General features: G+C 48.7%; 1 protein-coding gene across 1 annotated transcript in view; it reads left to right on the forward strand.

Moving 5' to 3' along the window:
- Nucleotides 1-238: 238 nt before the first annotated feature.
- SDRG_02861 (serine/threonine protein kinase) overlaps nucleotides 239-415 on the forward strand; it is a gene marked incomplete at both ends in the record, with an annotated part of 780 nt that continues 603 nt past the window's right edge. Inside the window, one exon of the mRNA XM_008608465.1 lies at nucleotides 239-241. Within this exon, the coding sequence (XP_008606687.1) occupies nucleotides 239-241 (3 nt within the window). The remainder of the gene's footprint in view (nucleotides 242-415) is intronic.

Below are 415 nucleotides of genomic sequence, written 5' to 3' on the forward strand. Positions count from 1 at the left end.
GAATCCATGCTGCTTAAACACGTGAGCAATAATATCTGCAAGCAGGACACCAGCCGCCACCTCGATAAGTCATCATCGACCGACACTATTTCTAGCACACCCACGAGTCTTCAGGTAGGGTTTCCAGCCAAATGTAGCCCTCCAATACAGAGAATGCCATTCAAAATAACGAATGAAACTCGTAGACCAAGTCGCTAACGATCGATCCCCTGCCATTTGCTGTTGACACCACCAACCAATGGTTTCGAGGACAATTTAACGGACGCGACGCTATTGTCAAATCGTTTCGCACAACTGACCCTTCCGTGTGGACTGACCTCCGACTGCATTCCAGGTACTAGCTCCATACACTACACTAGGCAGGTGATCTCGTCGTTACCACTGAGATTCTCGGTAGCTTCAAGTCGCCAAACAT

Source organism: Saprolegnia diclina (genome assembly GCF_000281045.1).
Source record: "Saprolegnia diclina VS20 unplaced genomic scaffold supercont1.6, whole genome shotgun sequence".
NCBI lineage: Eukaryota > Oomycota > Saprolegniomycetes > Saprolegniales > Saprolegniaceae > Saprolegnia > Saprolegnia diclina.